Source organism: Mirounga leonina, unplaced genomic scaffold (assembly GCF_011800145.1).
Source record: "Mirounga leonina isolate KUSES-001 unplaced genomic scaffold, KU_Mleo_1.0 Mir_154, whole genome shotgun sequence".
NCBI lineage: Eukaryota > Metazoa > Chordata > Mammalia > Carnivora > Phocidae > Mirounga > Mirounga leonina.
Window position 1 is genome coordinate 27,807,376 of NW_023270389.1, and position 20,455 is coordinate 27,827,830.

Genomic DNA, 20,455 nt, shown 5'->3' on the forward strand with positions numbered 1-20,455 from the left:
GCATCAGAAGATGTCATTTCCCAGGCTCCCGAATGCACTGCCCTTTTCTTAGCCACCACTCGACCCCATCTGAGATCATCCTGGGAGGTAAAAATGAACTGTGTTTATGTTTACACTGGGTTGGAGGTGGTGCCTGAGACTCTTCTGGCCCTTCTACTCGGCGTAATATTTACCACCAGGCTAACTTTGAAATCGCTGGAACAGAACCAGGCAAGGGTCAGGCTCCGTGGCAGGTCCTGGCACAGCCCAGCTGGGCCTCATGATGGAGAATCACCACTCATCTCTCTGTCTTCTCCCATCCCTTCCATGCTTTCCTCCTGCCACTGGCCTGAGAGGTCTTGGTTTGTCTTTCTTTCTTTCTTTTTTTTTTTTTTTTTGCTACGAAACTGAATTATTTAAAGACAATTTTCTTTTTTTAGTATATAAAACAACTTTTGGGTTTTTTTTTATCATAAATGTAATTCAGACATTAGATACCTGTTTCAAAAACAGATTACTATCTCATATCACACTCCAAAATAAAATGCAGATGAATTAAAGATCTAAGCTAACACCTTTCCAGGTTAAGAATTGGGGTAAGGATTTACCAGGAGAAATGAGGGAGGACGAACTTTCCAAGCAGTGAGAACGTGACGGCAAAGGCCCAGGAGCTGGCTCGGTGCCAGAGCCAAGAGCACGGAGCAGGGCTGAGCAGCACCACGGGCAGGAAGGTGGTGACAGGGCGGTCAGCGGCCAAGTGAGGACGGGCCGGTGGGTCTAGACTTGATCACAGGGGTGCTGGAGAACCACTGGAAGGTTTTGTGCCAAGTGAAATGCCAGGTCTCAGCAGAGTCGCTGAGCTGGTGTGAAGACTGTCCTGGAAGAGGTCAGCAGAGCCAACAGGAAGGGGGCTGCAGTAACCCCAGGGAGAGGTGACAGCCGCCTGGACGCATCAGTGAGGTCAGAGGAGGGACTGAGCGGAGCGGTGGTAAGGAGGTAGCATCATCTGCGGGTAGGAGATAAGGGGATAGACTGTCTTTTACCCAATGTGTTTATTTCGCAGCCTTCCCCCCGCCCCCCAGCCCCTTGGGATGGGGAAGAAGAGATGCATGGGGACAGAGGGCTCCACATTGCCTCTCCCCACATACTCCTCCCATCTTCTTCCTAGCAGGATTTCTGATTTGAGCCACCAGATGTTTGGAGGATCCATTCACCAAGACAGGGAATGGAGCAGGAATGGGCATGGCGGTGGGGAGCCAGGGGAGCTCAGTTTTTGAGACCTGTGGGGACACACACCAGGATGTTTGATTGACAGTTGGATACAAGGGTCTGAACATCTGCCTGTGGTGTCCAGCCCAGGAATAGAGCTTCAGGAGATAGCAGAACACAGAACACAGCTCATGCCCTCAGAGTAGATGAGGTCACCCAGGGAGAGGGCCTAAAAGTGAGAGCAAAGGAGGCTTCAAAGAAGACCTTGAAAGCACCCACATTTAAGAGGCATCAGATTCCCAAGCATCCCCAAGCGATTAGGCAAGATGAAGACTACAAGATAGAAATCTGATTTAGCAATAAGGGGGTCAGTAATGATCTGGATGAAGCTCATTTCCATGGGATGTTGAGGCTGAGGAGATATTGTGTTGGATCCAGGAAGGAGTAGGGATTTTACAAGAATTCTTTGGGGGAAGTTTGGGTATAAAAGGCTAGCGGGTGCCTGGGTGGCTCAGTTGGTTAAGCGTCTGCCTTTGACTCAGGTCATGATCCCAGGGTCCTGGGATTGAGCCCTGTGTCGGGCTCCCTGCTCAGCAGAGAGTCTGCTTCTCCTTCCCTCTTTGCCCCTTCCCACCCCTGCTTGTGCTTGCTCTCTTGCTCTCTCTCTCTCAAATAAATAAAATCTTAAAAAAAAAAAAAAAAGGCTATCAACAAGGGGCAGCACCCGGCAGGACTGTGGGGTCTAGACACAGATTTGATTGACCTGGGAGAGATGTGGGCATGTGAGGGCCATGGAAGAGAGTGTGAGAGCCAGAACCCATGGCAGGGTGAACCCGGGACAGGAAGAGAGGTGCTTCATCCTTCCTGGGACCGGGAGGAAAGGAGATGAACATGGCGGAGAGATGGTAGGAGGGATGGTGGGAAGTTGGAGAATTCCCACTGGTTGATTTCTGTTGATTCCAGGGAAGTAAGTAGGGGAGATAGTCTGCTGAGAATGGGGTGGAGTGGGATGAGAGCTGGAGAAGGAATCAGAGCTTCAAACAGATGCTGTTGAAGAATCGAGAAAGAGCTGTAACTCAGGGAAACTAGACCATGACAGCTAACTTCTACTGCAAGCTTCCAGTGAATTCAGCACTGCTGCAAATGCCTCCCACGTAGCACTTCACTGAAGGCTTGGAACCTTGTGAAGGGTTATCATCCCCACATTGCATAAGAGTAAAGACTAGAACCTTGGCGTTCTAACTCTAGAGCTAGGGCTCGGCACTGATGTCACCCAGGAGGCAAGGCTGCGGGAATGGAGAGCAGAGGGCCCACTCTGGGGGGTGGGCCGCTTGTCCCGTGGGGCCCAGCAGCCTGTGAGGGGGTGTGGCATGGGCGAGGAGTCAGTCAAGTTCAGGGTTGGGGCTTTGGCTGGTGGTTGTGATCCCGGTGCAGGATATTTGCAAAAATGTGGTTAACACGCAGGATAGGATAGGAGATGAAGCAGCCAAGGTGGGTGGAACAGAGAAGTCAGAATTTGGGTCATGTTCCCGCAATGCCACTTCCATGTAGAAACCCAAGAGAACTGAAAGCCGGGAGTTGAACAGATGTTTGCACACTCATATTCACAGCAGCATTATGCATAATAGCAGAAAAGGTGGGAGCAATTCAAGTGCCTCTCCATGGATGAATAAACAAAATGTGGTATAGAGATATAATGGAATATTATTTAGCCTTGAAAAGGAAGGAAATTCTGAATTTAAACTTTCTGTGGTGTCCCCCCCCCCCCTTAGTAGGTAACATTTAGCAGGTGTGAAGTCTCACTCTTGCTCAGCAGCAAGAGGGTCAGCAGTGGGCTGGACGAGGACGGAGTTATTAAGGGGACTCTAGCCTTGTCCTGAAAGATCATGTTTCCAGTAGCGGCCCAGAGAGGTCACTAAAGAAACTAATGGATGACAGTTCTGAGGGCGAGCTTCTTAGCTAAAGCTAGCAAATCTCTGGTTTCGTAAAACAAACTTGACCTCTCCTCGGCTGCCCCGTCCTTTGGGATAAAGTGGTGAAGATGAAGAAGAAACTGGCTGTCACTGCCCTCCACTCCCACCCCTAGCCTCCCACCTCTGGCCCCGTGGGGCTGGGCTTCTCCTTGTTTACTGCATTCCTTTAAGGAATGTCACTGGCGGGCAGGCTCCGGGGCTGGCCTGGCTGGCCTAGCTGCCTCTCAGCTCCTACCTCCTTCTCCTCCAACTCTGGACATCCTCAGGGCTGCGGGCCAAGGCAGCCGCGGACCCAACAGGCCTTCTGGGTGTGGACTCCAGGAAGTGTAACATACACAGGGGTGCGCCCTACGGTCAAATCTGGTGTTGGACCGGCCTGATCCGGACCCAGTGCCGGGAGGGAAGGGACAGGGAGCCAGGAGAGCCACCAGCAGAGGGCACAAACTGAGCAGAGGGCACATGTAGCCCTGGGGCCTGACCGAGAACCTGTCTCAGGCCTGGCCCCCTAGGGAGACGGTGTGAGTAGTCTCGAAATGCTCTACGGCTGGCCCTGCTGAATGGCAGGGCCCTGGGTTGTCTTTCCAGAAGTGGGGTGGAATCACATGCATTCAGTCTCCCGTAACCCCAGCCTCTTGTCGTACCCCTGCCTCTGCCCGCCCTGGGCCTTGGAACATGGCCCCTGCTCAAGGAGGGCCTCTTCCCCCTGTCCACAGTGCTGGGATGTAGGGTTGGGGATATGTAACAAATCTGGACCAGACTGAGAAGGCGAACATTCGGGGCTCTCCAACCTATGGCCAGACTGGACGCTGAGGCTGCTGGCATTTCGGACTTGGAATCTGTCTCTGCCAGTGTGAGTGGTGGGAGTGCCGCCTCTTCACCTCCAACATCGACCTCGATGTCGTTTGTATTCACCACTCACTTATCTGTGCTCAGCTCTTTATTCTACCAGCTTTCTAGAGCCTCATCATTCCAAAACTAACATTTGGCTTCATTTGGTGGCCATCATTCCCCCATCCGCTCATTCATTCAACAGCTATCAAGCCTCTACGGTGCACCAGGTGCCGTGCTATCTGTGGGGGTCCAGTGAGTAGACGCCATACTTCCTGGCCACTGTCCCGTGGGAGAGATGGACAAAGGGACAGAGTGATAGCAGCCAAGACTGGGAGTTGTAGGGGAGGGCCCCGGGCTGGGGCTGGGGGGCCCGGGGTGACTTCCCAAAGCAGACCACGTGCGATGCTTCATTGTTTCAGAGGTTAGCCAGCTGAGAAAGGGGTGCCAAACTGCTGTAAAGGATCAGAATTGTAGGATGGGGCCTGGGAACCAGGGCAGAGCAGGTGAGGCTGCAGACAGGAGCCTCTTCCCCAGCACCCAGGGCTCCTTCCCCGCTTCGCAAACTCCTCCTCCTCCTTCAGGGGCAGCTCAGGTGTCTCCCCCTTTATGGAACTTCCTCAGTGGGCTGGCCTGGCTCTTTGCTTCACATGCATTTCCTTGCCATGAGGACTTGCTCAAGCCTAGTGTTCGCCTCAGTCGGCAAAGCCACGTGGTCCCTCCCCTGTGCAGCCAGCTCTCCTCTGCAGCCCTCCTCCCGGGCTTCTAGTCGTTGCCGCCTTCCATGTACCCTTTGGATTTCTTCTTCCAAGCCTGACGGTTTCCCCATCCCAGCACCTTGATTTTTATTCTCATGAGTCTGTCTTCCCCTTAACCCTGCCTTAGCAAGAGCCATGGGCCCTTCCCTCCCAGCTGGTCCCTCCTTCTAGCCTGGCCATGAAATCCAAGGGAAGGCCAGGTGCCTCTCCCAGCTCTCCGGAGATTCCTGCCCAGGTATCTCTGCGTCCCCAGAGCTGAGCCCAGCACCTGGCAGAGTTGTCACTCCTCAGGCGTGCGTCTGACAGAATGATCAGATGGCCAGGTGGCTAACATCAGGTCTGTGTCGTATGCTTTGCCAGGAGCACCCGGCAGGAGCCTGGCATTCATTCATTCCTTAGTGTCTGATGGTGGAGAGTGTAACATGGGAGTTAAGTTCTTTTTAGAACCCAAGCGATCCGAGCTTGAACTCCAGTGACTTGTTTAAGAATGACACCATCTGCAAAATGGAGAACATGTTACCACTGACCCCCAGAAGCCCTAACTGCCCCTGAGCAACACCGTCCAAAAGTGGTTGAATTTTCCGTGGCTTATTTCTAAGATGCTATCATAGTGTGATGGTCACTAAGACCACGATAAAAAGCCTGTCAGGAACAGTGGGAAAGGAAGACCTTCCGATTATGAGGGCTCCGGCTTCCACCGGCCAGCAGCCCGAGGGCCCCCACCCCTGCCAGCCATCCCCCAAGCTTCCTTGCCGGGAGGCTGGAACCTCTCCGAGCCTTGCCCTCCTCTGGTGGCCGTGCGGAGGACTGAATTAGACGGGTGACTTAGGTAAAGAACTTAGCACAGTGTCTCTCACCTTGTAAACGCTAAATAAATGGTGGCCGCAGATATTGGGATTGACGGTCTTATTTCGGTGCTGGGCGGCCAGGGGTGAAGGGCTGTCTGCACCAGGCATTTGGGTGACAGAATGGCTTGGCGTGCAGCCCACTCACACACGACAATGGAATATAGAGGTAAAAAGTTCAGCCTCTAGAACCAGAGTCCTTGCTTCCTCGCGTAATAGCGGTGTAATCTTGGGCTTCCGTTTCTTCTTCCGGGAACCAGGAATCAGGGCAGTAACTAGCCTGCAGAGCCGGTGCGGGGCTGCGGGGGTTCCTAAGTCCATGCGAAGCCATAGCACATCGATGAGCCCTCATTAATTTAGCAATGGTTTTGCTGGAGAGGAGAGGTATTAGAAAGCTGTTGTGGACTGAGGATTTGGGGCAGAGGATTGAACTTGACTTCTCCAGTGGACCGGCAGCCAGGGGTGGGGAACATGCCCTTTAGAAGTATGGGGCTCAAAACCATGAAACGAGCTCCTTCAGTGTTGGAGTGTAGTTTCTTCACTGGGTAAAGGGACAGCCCGAGTCTGCCTTGCCCTTCCCCAGCAAGCTTGGTGCCATTCCCAGACCTTCGGCCCAACCAGCTGTGAACATCCCGCCAAGTGGTCTGGAGCCTGCCCACCACCCCGAGAGTTGATTCACACGCCCCCAGCAGGCTGGTCCTGGAGAGCCCGGGCAAGCCAGAGAGAGACCAAGCAGGGTGGGGACAGGGTAGCAAGGGGCATCTGGGATGTCTGCAGGGAACAGCTTTTCTTAGCTCTGTGACTGCATGAGCCTTGGCTTCTCAGCTCAGAGCTTACCAGGTGCACACGTTCCCCCAGGGAGGTGCCCTAGATGACCCCTCTGGAGCCCTGGTCAGGTTGGAGGCTCTTTTTGGCCCACATTCTTTTGGGGGACAAGGGGGCACAAGCCTCCAACACTGCTTGCCATATTGATTAGGTGTGGATTAGCGCTCACACCATCAACCCACAGGACTTCAGGCTGGGAGCAGAAGAGGGCTGAGACATCTGCTGGTCCCTGGCATTGAGCGGCCCTACCAGGGTCACCTGGAGGGCTTCTCTCCAAGCCTGACCCCTGCCCGTTTCTGACGTTCTCCAAGCAGATTATTTGGGGCTGGTGTACTTTGTCCTCATCCCAACAAGCATTTACAGAGGCACCTGTGATGTGCAGGCCCCCATGCTGGGCATTGTCATCCTCCCTCCCACCTTGCTCAGGGGCTGAGGGTTCCAGACATGCAGTCATGAGAGTCCCAGAAGGCATGGTGAGAAGACAGTTTTGCAGCCCCTACACCAGATGATACAGTCCCACCCCAAAATTAGGAATTTCATTTTGAGCCCCTGTTTCTTAGGAGATTTTTGTGGGTTTTTTTTTTTTTTAAGATTTTATTTATTTATTTGACAGAGACAGAGACAGCGAGAGCAGGAACACAAGCAGGGGGAGTGGGAGAGTGAGAAGCAGGCTTCCCGCTGAGCAGGGAGCCCCATGTGGGACTCGATCCCAGGACTCTGGGATCATGACCTGAGCCGAAGGCAGCTGCTTAACGACTGAGCCACCCAGGCGCCCGGGATTTTTTTTTTTAAGATTTTATTTATTCATTTGAGACACAGAGATACAGAGAGAGAGGGAGCCTGAGCAGCGGGAGAGGCAGAGGGAGAGAGAGAAGCAGGCTCCCTGCTGAGCAAGGAGCCCGATGTGGGGCTCAGTCTCAGGGCCCTGGGATCATGATCTGAGCCAAAGGCAGACGCTTAACGACTGAGCCACCCAGGCGCCCCTCTTAGAGGATTTTTGTTTTAAAGATTTTATTTATTTGTCAGAGAGAGAGCGCAAGCAGGGGGAGTGGCAGGCTCCCAGGACTTGATCCTATGACGCTGGGATCACGATATGAGCCAAAGGCAGCTGCTTAACCAACTGAGCCACTCAGATGTCCCCATATACTCCAGTTATGGGCAGGAACTGAGTGTACACATGGGTCTTTGTGTATAAGCCCTTGAACACTCCAAATATTATGTTTCCAGAGATGTGAACCTAAGGGGGTGAGGTTAAAGCCATACTCTGCCCCCATTCCCTATTGCCTTCCTCCTTCTTGAGCCCATCCTGTGGCGTTCCCAGCTTCCTCACAGGCCCCTGAACAGCTACAAGGGATGAATAGAAGGGGACTCCTCAGAACTCATCCTGCAGGGGCCAGTGGAGACAATGTTTCCCTACACTGGGGGCTTTGAAATAGGGGAAGCAGATCTGGAATGATCCGAAAAGGGCCAGGGCTGGGATAACCAAAAAAGGGGGTTTCTGGGAGATGCCAAGACCTTGTCCCTGAGCCACCGCCAGAACAGGAGTCAGGGAACATCAGTCTGGGAATGGTTGAGAAAGGGGCTGCCGGGCCTTTTTAGGGAGCCTGCAGTCTCTGGCCAGCCTGAAGGGATGCCGTCAGCTGAAGCAGTAACTCTTAGCCAGCGGGCTCACCTGCCTCACACCAGCTGCCCCATGCACGTTGATGTCAGCTTGTCGCCCTGCCTGCCGTGCCTCCTAAACTGTGAGGGCGGGACTGCCTTAAGTAGTGCTCTGTCCCCAGGATGGTGGTGCTGCCTACCTCCTGATGGAGGAATGAGTCAGGTCACAGGAAGCGTTTGGAGGGGCTGGCTCTCGAGAAGCCCCAGGCCTCCACAGGCCCCAGCACTTGTGGTCCCTGTGGGGGCAGTGACACATGCTCCCATCCCACTCCACCCCTGCCTCTGTCTCTGTGGGATTGGGGGGAGCAGTGGGGGAGAGCTCCCCAAGTGACTTGGTCCCTTCCCAGCTTCTAGCTCTCCAGGCGGCTTTCCAGGGTTTGAGACGTGGTCATATCATTTTTCACGGAGAAGTATACAAAATGCAGTTCCACTGACCACTGGGTAAGTGCTTAATCTGAGCCTTCCAAATAATACTAAGATACTCAGCAAGGGGCCTGGGGGCCTCAGGAAGGAGCAGACGAGCCCTCCTGCCTGCCGTGGGCTTAAGTGCTTCTCACAGGGAGGCCTGGCCTTCCTGGCAGCTTATCTCCGGTTCAAGCCCTTCTCGGTACCAGGACCTTTGCGGAAGTCTCCTTACAACCACTGGCAACCGAATGACGAGCTCCGGATGGGTCAATTCCTTCCTGCATATGAGAAGACAGGTTCAGAGGAGGTCTGTAACCCGCCCAAGATCACACAGCTGGTCGAGGGCAGAGTTGGGATTTGCACACAGGCCTGCTGTCTGCAGAGCCATTGAATCCCCCTGCCACCATAGGGGGGACGCCTTCCGAACAATTCCAGCTGTCCTGGCAGCTCTGGAGGGAACCTGTAGCTTCCGAGGGGCAACATCAGTTGTTTCAGGATCTGAAGCTCTACTGCGTAATGTACAGAATTGTCAAATCACTCTGTGTGCATCTGAAATTAATGTAACATCGTGTGTCCACTATACTTCAATTAAAAAAAAAAAAAGAAAGATCAGGGAAGCCTGGTTGGCTTAGTCGGTAGAGCATGTGACTCTTGACCTTGGGGTCATGAGTTCAAGCCCCACATTGGGCATAGAGCCTATTTAAAAAAAAAAAAAAATCTGAAGCTCTGTTTCATGAGCTGGCCTAAGCCCCAGTGGAGGACTCTTGCCCTGCAGACCACCAAGGGAACCAGGCCTTGCTGTCACTCCCCAGGACTGCTCCAGGAATGACACTTTCCCAGAAAAGCAGATGGCCCTCCTGAAACTTCTTGTCAGGACAATCTAGAATCTTTCTTCTTGGTGGAAAACAATAAAAGAGTTGGCATTCCATGCAAATGAGGCAGGAGGCTGCAGGGAGGGAAGCTTCTTGGTCCCCACAAGCCCCCAGCCCTGCTACCTGCCCTGCCCCTGACAGCAGCCTCGTAAGGGGGCTGTTCTCCGGGGGGACCTCTGGCACACTCTCCAGCCTGCGGCCAGCTCCTCCCCATCCTGTCCTTGCAGACAGATGACCCTGGCAGCTGTGGTGCCTGATACCAGGTCTCCAGGTGGCTGGAGTGAGTGGGGCCAGGGCCCCAGAGCCCTGCAGGGCCAGCTTCATGGGAGAAGCAGGGGAACACGATCTTGTGCCCTGAGGCACGCTGAAGGCTGGTGGGGAGCACTGGTGCAGGACCAGGGAGAAGACACGATGGGGGGTTGGAGCACTGAAGGGACTGGGAGATGCCACAGATTTCCCTGATGCTTTCCTATGAAATACAACCCAATCCATGAGAAACAAGAGGCAGGCTGTAGTCCAGAGCCAAGTTAAAATGCCGGCGTCTAAGAAGCTCAGACCCTGAGGCCTCTGTGCCATCAGGAGTTCAGCTCAGGCCTGGGACAGTCTACTGAAAGCAGAGTTGCAGACCCCAGAGTCCCTGCCCTGAGCCTGGAGCTTGAGCTGACACGCTGTCGCTGCTTCTAGACAGAAGGTCTGAGGGCTGTGTCTCACCAGGCAGCCCCCGGGGGGACGCAGCAAAAGACTGGCCTGGAGGGGTGCCTGGGTGGTTCAGTCGTTAAGTGTCTGCCTTCGGCTCAGGTCATGATCCCAGGGTCCTGGGATCGAGCCCCACATCAGGCTCCCGGCTCGGTGGGAAGCCTGCTTCTCCCTCCCCCACTCCCCCTGCTTGTTTTCTCTCTCTCTCTCTCTCTCTCTCTCGCTCTCGCTCTCGCTCTCGCTGTGTCTCTCTTTGTCAAATAAATAAATAAAATCTTTAAAAAAGGCCGGCCTGGAGCCATCTGAATTGACATCACCTCAGCCTTGCTTTGGGGATGGAGCAACGGTGCCTGGATTCATGGCAGTGGGGTCCCATGTGAGGGGTGCAGCCACTGCCAGTCACCCCTGCCCTCCTAGGCCAGCGGCTGGGGTGAACTCGACAGACCCAGACCTTCCAAGTCCTGTTGGAGAAGCTTTCCCCAGGGTGCCTCTGGTCTTGGTGCTGTCCCTTGGGGAGGTCTGCAGACTCTCCCCCTTGCATGGGCCTCAGGCAGGATCACTCTGCAGGCGATGCGCCATAGGAAGGAAAGAGAGGGCCTCGGTGGTGGTCTACATGAGCTAATAGGTACCAGTGGGCTGAGGGCTGAGCACAGCACACACAGGGAGTTTGGCCTTCCCTCGGCAAGTTCTCATTTTCTAGGGACTTCTGGGCAGACACTTCTTTTCCTCTCCCCCTTTGGCAATGAAGGTGGCAAAATGTCCTCTTCTCTGGTCAGTCAGACAAGACTTCTAGAGGAAGTAGTATCTGAAGGCCCAAGGTAAGGGAAAAGATGTCATGTCAAACCTGTCAAAGGCATTTAACTGGGATCCTAACCCAAGTGGCAGACAGAGCAACACCATGAGGCCACAGGTCTGGAGCTGATAGAGGAAGGGAGCTGCTTCTCACCTCTGAGTCTGATTTCTAGGTCCCTGCAAAGTCTCACAGGTTGTTAGAGGTTTTCAGAGGTCATCCTCTCCATTCCCCTGCCTCTATGAAGGATTGCCAAATCACCCTTGGCCTTCCCCTAACCCTAAAGCTTTCCCCAAAGGGAAAAACAATTATTGCTGCTTTGATCTCTCATCTAGAAGCCTGTGGACCTTTGCTCTGTGGAAGTTCTTTGTTATATCTAACCTAAACCCCTCTTGCTATAAGTGATGAATGGTGGAGTGAGGCCGAGAGACAGGAAGACAAGCAAAAATAACCTCTGGAGGTCGCCAGGATGCACCACCAGTTCTAGAAGCAAAAGAAGTTGGCTTGGACGCCCTTTCAGATAAGCAAGAAGGAGGCAGCTCTGCTATGTGCTGAGGAGCTCGCTCACCAGAAATCTCAGCCCTGGGAGGACGCTGGGCTCCTTCTCCTTTTAAGGCAACATCTGAGCTCTCGGGGCTGCACGAGCTCCGACAAGCCCCAGCCCCACTCATTCCTGGCTATTTGGAGGAAACCCATGATTAATCAGCTTCCCCCCCTCCCCCGCCCCGCCTGTTTTTCATTAGGTTCTTTTTAAAGGGCTGGAACACCTCCTCAAGAACAGACACATGACAGATCCAAGCCAACTAGGACCCCAGTGTAGGGGGAGTACCCTAAGAGGGAGTGGGGAGTAGTGCTGGATGAAAACCAAGGGGGCAGCTCAGAATCTAGGGTGTCGGGGCAGAGAGAGGGTTAAAATGTTGGAAAAGGAGTCCTGATGGGAGAGCAGGGGAAGGTTCTGAATGGGAGCCCTGGTCGGAAAGCGGGATGGGTTTGGCTGGGAGAGGAGGCCGCTGCCAAGCAAGGTCCTGGGAGCAGCAGGGGCAGCAGGGGCAGCTAGGCACACCTGGAGGTTCTGAGGGCAGGTGGAGAGGAGTGCCTTGGCCCTAATGGGCAAGGTTGGAGAAGGTTACATTGACTTGGCAGCTGCTGGTGAGCCGGTCAGACCTGAAACCCAGTTTTTCCTGAACTTGCTGGTTAATATCTCTCTGGCTTCCCAATTTCCCTGTAAGTGAGGCCTGTGGGCGGCGTGGGAACTGTGCAGAGAGCAGCTGGGCACTGCCCGGTGGGCGCTGAGAAATCCCCAAGGGCGTGCATTTGGAAGGGGAGGGCAGGAGTCCCTGCCTTGGGGGCCTGACCTCTGGAGCTTGGGCGGGACTCACTGGAGAGGCTGTGGCACCCAGCTCTCACCTCCATGCTTGTGAAGTGGATGGAATTTGAGAAGAAACCACTCTGAGCTGGGCTGGGCTGGAATTTCCTGGCTGAGCTGGGGCAGATGTTAGGTGTGTCCTAGCGGGGCTGACCCACTGGATCTCCTCGTTCACCTTATGTTTGCATACTCCAAGTCTCCCTTTCCTTTCAAATCAAGGTACAGTAAAGTCACCATCACTGCAAGGGTGATCTGAAGGGTCAAATCCAGTTCTCTGGGAGCCAGAGAAAGTGAGAGGGCATCCTCTGGCCCTTGCTCCACCACCGAAGCCCCAGAGAGTCCCCTCCGTGCAACAGCCCCCATGGGGCAGGAGGAGAGAAGGGGCACATTCCTCAGCCCTCCCTCACCGGGCCCTGTGTCCCTTGGCTGCCTGTTGTGATTCTAGCAGAGGAGCCAAGGACTTTTGCTGCTAAATAAACCCTGGGGCTGGTCCCCAATGGCATGTGTTTGTGGTGCAGGTACAAACTGTTTCCATAGGACCAACCAGCTCTCCATTCCGTCCCGGCAGGGTGGGGGTGAGGAAGCTGGGAGGGCCGGGGTGCCCTCCTCCTCCTCCCACACCCCAACCAGGCACTCTTGAAAGAAAGAAAACCTTTCTAATAATCAGGCCATAGTCTCTTCCTTTTAAAAAACAAAACAAAACAAAACAAAAAAACCTTTAGGAAGGACATTCCTTGAGGTCCCAAGGATTGCTCCAGGTTATCTATCATAGTTGGACAGTTTAATATCTAATCTTAGGCAATTCTGAGGCTTCTTTGGCTCTTCTAAAGGGGGTAGGAAGCAAGTACTCTCAAAATAAGGCTCAGACTTTCTGCAACTTCGTGGAAGAAGACACAGGGCCCCACGGAAGTACAGGACAGCCCATGTTGCACGTAAAATTCAAGACTTTAATGCAACTCAGCCGACTCCCTTCCAGGCCCCCTCAACAATTTCTCAGTGTCCGTGTGGTCCATGCAGAGTCACAGAATCCTAGATCCAGAATCTGGCAGAGTCTTCTTGAGGTCAGCTCACTCAGTGGACTCCAGGGCTCCTTACAGAAAGGTGCTGGTCCTCAACAAAGTTTTTACTAAAAAAATAAGCACAATACTATGGGCTCTTTGAAAAGCTACCCATATCTGACGTAAAGGTATGGGCTTTATTCTGTTAATGTCTACCTTCTTTATTGTAAGCTCCTTCTTGTTTCAATGAGAGAATGATGGTAGATCAAATTTAGAAATATCTTTAATTGGTAAAATAAAATGTTAGCAGCCCTCTGTTGGTCCCTCCAACTTTTTTATTCCTTTGAAAAGGTATTATCCGTAAAATTCCAGCATCTGAGGACCACTGACCTACCTCCCCTTTGGAAGCAGGGCCAGCGCTAGGGTGAGGCACGCGAGGCACTCGCCTAGCCCAGAGAATGGAAGGGGGCACGCAAAAGCTCAGCGATCTGATATTTTTAAAAATTGAATTTAATGCCAAAAAAAAATCCATGACAACCAAAAATTCAAAATTTTAAATAAAGACAGAAGCAGTATAAGTGATGTTTCCTCTTGCCTCGGGTTCCGACGCGGCTCAGCAAGGCACCACTTGGAAGCATTCCTGCTAACTCACCCATGACAGAAAAGGGCAGCTCTGGGTCTGAGAACCCCCTGGGGAAGGACTTGCCACAAGCCCCTCAGGTGTTCATCTTGGCCCCTCACGACCCTGAGGTTTTCTTGAGTCTGACGTCAGCCTGTTCTCTGCAGCTTGAATTCCAGATCCTCTTAGGGTGTTCTCAATGGACATTGCCCTTTGGAGATTCCAGGGCAGTTATATAAATGCTCCCCACACTTGTCCCCATACTCACTCCTCTCCCTCTGTAGCCAGCTCTTCATGTTTATTTTTCTTTTCTGAATTCTTAGGAAAGCAAGCAAGTGGAGACCAAGACAGATGCCAAGAAAGGAGAAGAAAGGGGCAGAGATGCCAGCAAAAAACCCCTGGGCCCCAGACGGGACTCAGACCTGGGGAAGGAGCCAAAGAGGGGTGGTTTAAAGAAGAGCTTCTCAAGAGACAAAGATGAAGCTGATGGCAAAAGCGGAGAGAAGCCCAAGGAGGAGAAGCTCATCAGGGGCATTGACAAGGGCCGGGTCCGGGCTGCTGTGGACAAGAAGGAGGCAGGGAAGGATGGGAAGGGAGAGGAGAAGGCAGCAGCCCCAAGGAAGGAGGACGAGAAGAAAGGCAGTGACAGGAGTGCAGGGACAAGCAGAGACAAGGACAAGAAGAGAGAGGAGAAGGAGATAAGCAAGAGAGAGGACGACAGGAAGGGAAAAGGGGAGAGTAGGAACGCAGACACCAAGAAAGAGGGTGAGCAGATGAAAAGAGGAAGTGGGAACACAGACACAAAAAGGGAGGAAGAGAAAGTGAAAAAAGATGAGTCCATAAGCGAAAAGGAACCCAAAGAAGAGAACAAGACCCAAGCGCAGGAGAAACCAGCCCCGGCTTGCCCCACCAAGCCCTCTGAAGGGCTTGCCAAGGCGGAGGAGGAAGCAGCTCCCAGCATATTTGATGAGCCTCTGGAGAGAGTGAAGAACAATGACCCAGAGATGACCGAGGTGAATGTCAACAACTCAGACTGTATCACAAATGAGATCTTGGTCCGGTTCACCGAGGCTCTGGAGTTCAACACGGTGGTCAAGGTGTTTGCCCTGGCCAACACACGCGCTGACGACCACGTGGCCTTCGCCATCGCCATCATGCTCAAGGCCAACAAGACCATCACCAGCCTGAACCTGGACTCTAACCACATCACAGGAAAAGGCATCCTCGCCATCTTCCGGGCCCTCCTCCAGAACAACACGCTGACGGAACTCCGCTTCCACAACCAGCGGCACATCTGCGGTGGCAAGACCGAGATGGAGATTGCCAAGCTGCTCAAGGAGAACACTACCCTGCTTAAGCTGGGCTACCATTTCGAGCTGGCTGGGCCCCGGATGACAGTCACCAACCTGCTCAGCCGCAACATGGACAAACAGCGACAAAAGCGACTCCAGGAGCAACGGCAGGCCCAGGAGGCTGGTGGTGAGAAGAAGGATCTGCTGGAGGTGCCCAAGTTAGGGGCCCTGGCCAAGGGCTCCCCAAAACCCTCCCCCCAGCCATCTCCAAAGGCCTCGCCCAAGAACTCGCCCAAGAAAGGGGGCGCTCCAGCTGCTCCGCCCCCACCCCCGCCTCCCTTGGCCCCGCCCCTAATCATGGAGAACCTGAAGAACTCATTGTCACCAGCCACCCAGAGGAAGATGGGAGACAAAGTCCTCCCCGTCCAGGAGAAGAACTCCCGCGACCAGTTACTGGCCGCCATTCGCTCCAGCAACCTCAAGCAGCTCAAGAAGTTAAGTAGTCGCGGGCCTGGGCCAGCAGGGCTGGAGAAGAGGGGAGCCTGTCTGGGGAACAGGGGGCAGAGCGGGCCATGTCAGGCTGCAGGCTGCGGACAGACTGCAGCGCCTGTGTGGCATCTCCAGCCATCGCAGCCATCCCCCTGCCTCTGGGCAGGCTGCCCCGGTGTCCATTAGAGGGAGACTCTCTCCTTCCTGTAAGGAGCTTCCTTTAGCCTCTCACTCCATGCCTCTAACTTCACCACCCTGCAGCTAACCAGGGTCTCCCAGAAATGGAGAAACAGTCTCTGTCTAGTAGTTCTGCCTCTGGTCCTGCCATTAAGTCTTCTCTTCCCTCTTCCCAGAGCAAAAATGATCTCCCTTTTATGAATTCCCTCTGAGGACTAGCCAAATCCTACTGATCAGTGTATCCCAAAAGTCTTTGGGAGATTCAGCCCTCGGGAGGGTCTCCCCTGTGACTAATCAGTGCCCCAGACACATGAACCATCCCTAGAGACCCTGCTCCTCAAAGTTTCCCCTTCCTCCACCTCAGGCGACAGAGGCCATGGTCATCTGCCTGTCGGACTGGATGGCAGCAGCGAACCCTAGCCCCACAACATCATCTGGGGCTAGACGCCGCGACATAAAGGACAACCTCAGTTGTAATGCTAGTGGTCATTTGATGACATCCAGTTTTTACAGACAAGGAAAAATGCTTCATCTGTGTCCACAGCTCATTTATTCATTCCACAGACATCTATGGGGGGTCTGGTTTCCAGAAGGAAGGGAGGCCAGATGAATTCCAGAGGCTCCTTTGCTGAGCTCCTTTCTCTAAACTGTCTCTGCTTTGCCCTTACAGGTCGAGGTGCCCAAACTGCTTCAGTAGGACCAGACTGCCAGGGGGCACCATCTGCCAATGCCAAGGCTGCCCCGGCCTCGCCTCCCAGGGCCGCACAGACCCCACCCACCCCACCCTTGGCTGACCTGCTGTGGATGCCCCTCCTCTGCCATGGGAGAGCATGAGGCTTGGCCACACTCAAGGAAGGATGCCTTCTCTCTTCTCACTTTCCTTTTCTTGTCTCTGAGGCTCTCCAAAAATTTCTTTTATACCTGGAGCTGAGGTTTCTGGACAAGAAGAGTCCTTTTAGCATATCACTGAGAAGAATGCCATGCCTGGGGCCCAAGTAACTGGCAAGTTGCGAAAGGCCTGTGATCCAGGGAAGATGTCCTCCCAGGACCACATAACCAGCCCAGCCCCACTGCCCTCCAGGGCCAGGATTCAGGCCTCTGAGGAGCCCTTGGGGCAAAGCTGCTGGGCCCGAGGCCCTCTGTGTGGGACAATGGCAGAAGATTGAGAAAGGCATGAGGGCCCAAGGGCAGAAGGAGGCAGGGCTGAGGATACCCTCAAACCCCTCCTGGGCTAATCAGAGGACATGGCAGGGGCAGCTGGCCTGGTGGGGAGTGGGCTCCAGCTGGGAGGAGAGGGACAGACAGCAGCTGGTCCTGAAGGTTTGATGCCAAAGCAGACATTTCCCTCACACCCACCTGCTGTTGTATAAATAGCTGTGTATCTGTTTTTCCATAAGATTTTGATAATATATACAAGCCTTTAGTTGTGAATGACTGTGCCCCACCTCTGTACTGTACTGAGGGTCCTGATGCTCACCCTGGGCCCCATGGAGGACTTGAGAGGCTCAGGTTCCCTGCCATGCCATCCCGAGTTGACCACATAACAGGTTCATATCTGCTGAAAGTCCAGCGCAAGGGAAAGCCTCAAGCCTGGGTAGAGGGCTCCCCACTGACCGGGTTGACCAGGCCAAGGAAACTAGGCCTTAGCTAGGGTCTGCTCCTGACCATTCCTATTGCCTGGAGTCATTAGCCAGAGCCGCTTTCAGGGGTGACAGGGCAGAGTGAAGCACAGGGCCCTGGGATGGCTATATTAGGCATGTTCAGGGGATGCTCATTCCATGACTCTTCCTAACTGTGGGCTTGGGGCCAGCTCCCCACAGCAGTCACAAGCCCAGAAAGGCAGCCATCTCTGAGCAGGCAGAGAAGCAAATGACCATTTGGGGAGCAGCCCCCACACCAGTGTGCCCAGTGATCCATCTCATCCCCCCCCACTCCAGCTGTAGGCTGCTCTCCTGACCTAACAGTGTCCCCGTGCCCTCCATCAGGTGTATATCAAAAGCATCTTCCTGATTTGATTGCATTAAAGGCACTGGCACCCCTTGGCACTGTGGAACGGCCACCTTGGGTCTGGGTCACTGGCAGTTTTCTCTGTCTTGGGGTTTTGTCCAACAGCAGGGAGCACAGCAGTTTCACCATCTTTGGGGTGAAGGAGGGGGCGTCCCTGCTATGAAGGAGGATTGCTATGCTAGGTCTGACCAAACCCAGAGGCAGGCTAGTCGTGGTAGCAAAAGGCTTGGATCCCAGGGGACACTCTGCGCCCCTTCCCCTCTACCCACTTGCCTGTCTGCCCCAAAAACCGAAACAAGGGCTAGGCCTGGGGGGGGGGGGGGGACATGGGGCAGACACCTGCTGCCTCCTGGACCTCAAAGGGTGTTAGCTGGAGCTGAGTGCAACCACTGCTTCCATTTACCCTGTGTCTGTGGTTGCCAGGCCTTGGCAAGATGCTGCAGGTCGCTTCAGGTGCTCTCGCAATTCTGGAGATTTCCATTTTGCAGATAAAGTTCAGCCCAGAGAGATTAACCTACAAGTCCATGATCACACAGCTAATAAAAAGAGTTCAGATAGATCTACCGCTCTTAGAGTCACTTCTGATGAGAGGTCCCTCTCCTCCCCTTCCTGAACTGAGATTCATAATGGTGCCTCAGGAAAACACTGAAAGCCTAACCAAACCCAAACGACGGATCTCCAATAGCCAGACCACACGCACACGCACACGCACACGGTCCTCGGGGGCTGGGGGCTGATGAGGTCATCCTTCCTCTGGTGCCTTAGAACCTGATGCGGGAGCGCAGCGCCACCTGCGGGTAGGCCGCGTCCCGGGTTCTCCCGCCGCGCCAGGAGCGCGCCGGAGCTGCGCTGGGGGCCAGGGAAGGTGGGCAGATGGGACGCAGCGCCGGGTCTGGGGGGCGCCTTCCCGCCGCCTGGGAGGGGCGGGGGGGGAGCGCCAGGCATCGAGCGGCCGCGTGTGCTCAGGGGTCGGCCGAATGTGGGAAACGGGCCACACTCGCGGAGCCGCGTTTCTGCGGACTAGTGCACCCACAGCCGCCCACCTGCCCCATCGGCCTCCGCAGGCGCCCGTCTGCCCGGTTTCCCTTCCTGAAACCCAAGGTGCGTGAGCCGGAAAGGATCTATCTTCGTCCGCACCCGCCTTTTACAGGGGAGAAAATGAGATTCAAAAGCAGCAAATGACTTGAACAAGTTGATGCATAGGTATTCAAACTACGTCTCTTGCCGCCGACTGCACCCTACCGACCTGGGCCAAGGGGGTCCGTCCCCGCCCCCCCCCCCAGCCAACCCTGCCCAGGCAGGCCCTCCGAGCCGCCTCACCCTGGCTGGCCCCTTTCGTTTCCAGGGGCCACATCCTAGGTCTCTCGTTCCCCCAACGGAGGGCGTCTTTGGGGGCCCGCCGCCACCCAGTGTTGCACTGGCTTCTCACCTGCGGGCCCCGCCCCCGCAGGCCTTGGGGGACCCCGGGCTAGGCAGGACCGAGGCTCTGGCGCTGGCCATGGGCGGGATGGCGGGCGCCTCCCCGCCCCACTTCTGTCGCAGGAAGCCAGTGAGCGAGGGGCTCAGTCGCAGGTGCTGTGAGTTGGGACCATGGCCACTCACACGGCCTTCTTTAAGAAGCAAAGATCTGGACGCCGGTCACCCACTGAGAGTGGCTTCCGGACCACCAGGACGACCAAGCCTGTTGTACCATGTGCCCCCCACCCCTCTGCAGGCTGGTCTCAAGCCTGGGGCCCAGCTACCGCTTTAGCCTTCCTGTGGTGTGGGGGCCAGGCCGCTGGCCTGGGAGTCCAGCCTGGTGATGTCTCACTCCCACCCCCTTGCCCTGTGCTCTACCTGCTCTGCCTGGCCAGTTTGCCTTCTCCAGGCCTCTAACTCTTCCTTTATCCCACCTACCCTCCCTCACTCCTTGCCTGAAGTGTCAGCTGTCCCAGCTGCCTCCATTCTATTCCTCTCCCCCCACAGTGCTCCCCTTTCCTTTCTTGGGGCCCCTTTGTATCCCCATTCACCTCTGCTCCAGCTCTCCCTGCATCTGAACCCCTGCCCTCACCCTTTGAGCGGTCTCCCCCTCCCCTGCCTGAGCAAGCACCAAGAAAGAGGTGCCCTGCTTTTGTGTGGAGTGCTGCTCTCCATCTGTGCCTCCCAGACCTCCCCTTCCGGTCCTCGATGTGCCCTCGCAGCTCAGCAGGACCCCATTTACACCACTCGAGTGTAAATCCTTGAGGGTCACTGCTCCTCCCACCCTGTATCTTCCCATTTGTAGGGTGCCTGCCTGGTTTTCAGGGGTGCTAGCTGCTGCTGATGATGGGGAGGGGCAGCTACAGCTCTGTTCTGCTGGCCGTTCCCCTGGTGGTAAGCAGATAAGATGGGGTCATAGATGGAGAGCTTTGCGAGAGATTCAGCGGGATTGCCCTATTTACAGAGCTAGAGGATGTGAGAGGGGCCTTCTCTCTGCTCGGGGCATGTGAAATGCCCCACTCTCTTGTAGTTTTCCCCTTTTCTTTAGAATTCTCAGTGCTTTGCAGAGTTAATTGGAATGTTGGGGAGGGGAGACTTCACCTTCTGGGAGGCAGCTCTGACTGGGATAAACCTGCCTTCCACCCCAGTCAACAAAGCAATTTTTAATTGGCCCTAGATTGTGGATTTAAGGATAATTAATTCAGCCGGG

The 20,455-nt window shown here is 54.6% G+C and overlaps 1 protein-coding gene across 1 annotated transcript in view; it reads left to right on the forward strand.

The window, feature by feature from the left end:
• The window catches only part of LMOD1 (leiomodin 1), a 39,391-nt gene extending 22,180 nt beyond the window's left edge, over positions 1–17,211 (forward strand). Inside the window, exons 2-3 of the mRNA XM_035010337.1 lie at positions 14,146–15,609; positions 16,451–17,211. Coding sequence (XP_034866228.1) covers positions 14,146–15,609; positions 16,451–16,477 — 1,491 coding nt within the window. The 3' untranslated portion in view covers positions 16,478–17,211. The remainder of the gene's footprint in view (positions 1–14,145; positions 15,610–16,450) is intronic.
• The last annotated feature ends 3,244 nt before the right edge of the window (positions 17,212–20,455 follow it).